General features: G+C 48.9%; 1 protein-coding gene across 1 annotated transcript in view; it reads left to right on the top strand.

The window, feature by feature from the left end:
- The window catches only part of HECTD3 (HECT domain E3 ubiquitin protein ligase 3), a 40,629-nt gene that overhangs the window by 5,981 nt on the left and 33,481 nt on the right, over positions 1–1,167 (top strand). Inside the window, exon 6 of the mRNA XM_018574936.1 lies at positions 112–225. Coding sequence (XP_018430438.1) covers positions 112–225 — 114 coding nt within the window. The remainder of the gene's footprint in view (positions 1–111; positions 226–1,167) is intronic.

Genomic DNA, 1,167 nt, shown 5'->3' with positions numbered 1-1,167 from the left:
GGTGTGTGGGGGGGGGGGGGGGGGTTGATCAGGGAAGACAAAATATTAGCAGATGAAACTTGCACCTTTTTGTGTTGGGTCATTATTTGGTTATTCCTCTTCTGTCTGCAGGAAGCTGCTACTGGCAGTGGACGCTACGGATGAGAACTACATGCCCAAAAGAGTGATGGTGTACGGGGGTGAGCGCGACGCCTTGAAGAAGCTGAGTGACATCCACATAGACGAGTGAGTATAGCGCTGAGGTCACATGATCACCGTGAGGCCGATTTCAGTTAATTTCACTGTAAAGGACCCGCGATGGATTCTCGTCTGTTTTTGTTCCTTATTCTACAAACTCCGCCTATGTGCCTCCGTGTTCCCCTACGGCACTGCCTCCGACCAGAAGTTCCAGTATGGGGCGAGTAGGAGTATCATCCTTTACACTACCTTGGCACTTTAATTCCCCCTTCTTAAAACAATCGCACAACATTGGCGCTCGGTTGCACTTTAAACAACCCGTAACTCCCCGCAGTTTTTTTTTTTGCTGTTTCACAGGGACGCACCCTACCCTGTTTCCCTGAAAATTAGGCCTACCCCGAAAATAAGACCCAGTTGTGACCATTCAGCGGTGCCAACGAAGCCGGCGCTAGAGGAAGCGAGGCGGCAGCGGATGGAGCAGAGCCGCATAAGCCGACGCCTCCTCTATAGCGACGGCTCCGGTCACAGGCGGAGTGATACCAAATGCGCTCCGCCTGTGAGGAATCCATAGTGAAAGCTTCCCTCATTCTGGCCAGCGATTGGTTAGCAAATTGCTCTTGGAAAGGTACGGCGCCCCTGACCCCCCGATCACCATATGTTTGTACATGAATAAGTGCGGATTGTTGTACATTAAAATAAAAATAAGACCGACCCCCGAAAATAAGACCCTAGTGTCTTATTTTCGGGGAAACACGGTATGTACCCGATGCAACCTCATAAAAAATAGTACATTGCAGCCAGTGTTATTCTTATTCCGCTTCCAGAAAACATTTCATTGGTGAAGAAGGGGGGAGGGGGGTGGTGAAGCAGTTTTCCAGAAACAAATTCAGATTTTAACGTGTGACCAATTAAATAAATTGCTCCGGACGTGAAGTGGTGAACACTTCATAGGTGTTATCACTTCAACATTGGTCCTCCGTTGCCCTTTAA

The sequence above is a fragment of the Nanorana parkeri genome, unplaced genomic scaffold (assembly GCF_000935625.1).
Source record: "Nanorana parkeri isolate BGI_ZX_2015 unplaced genomic scaffold, ASM93562v1 scaffold3385, whole genome shotgun sequence".
Classification (NCBI taxonomy): Eukaryota; Metazoa; Chordata; class Amphibia; order Anura; family Dicroglossidae; genus Nanorana; species Nanorana parkeri.
This window is presented reverse-complemented; position numbering and strand designations above follow the sequence as displayed.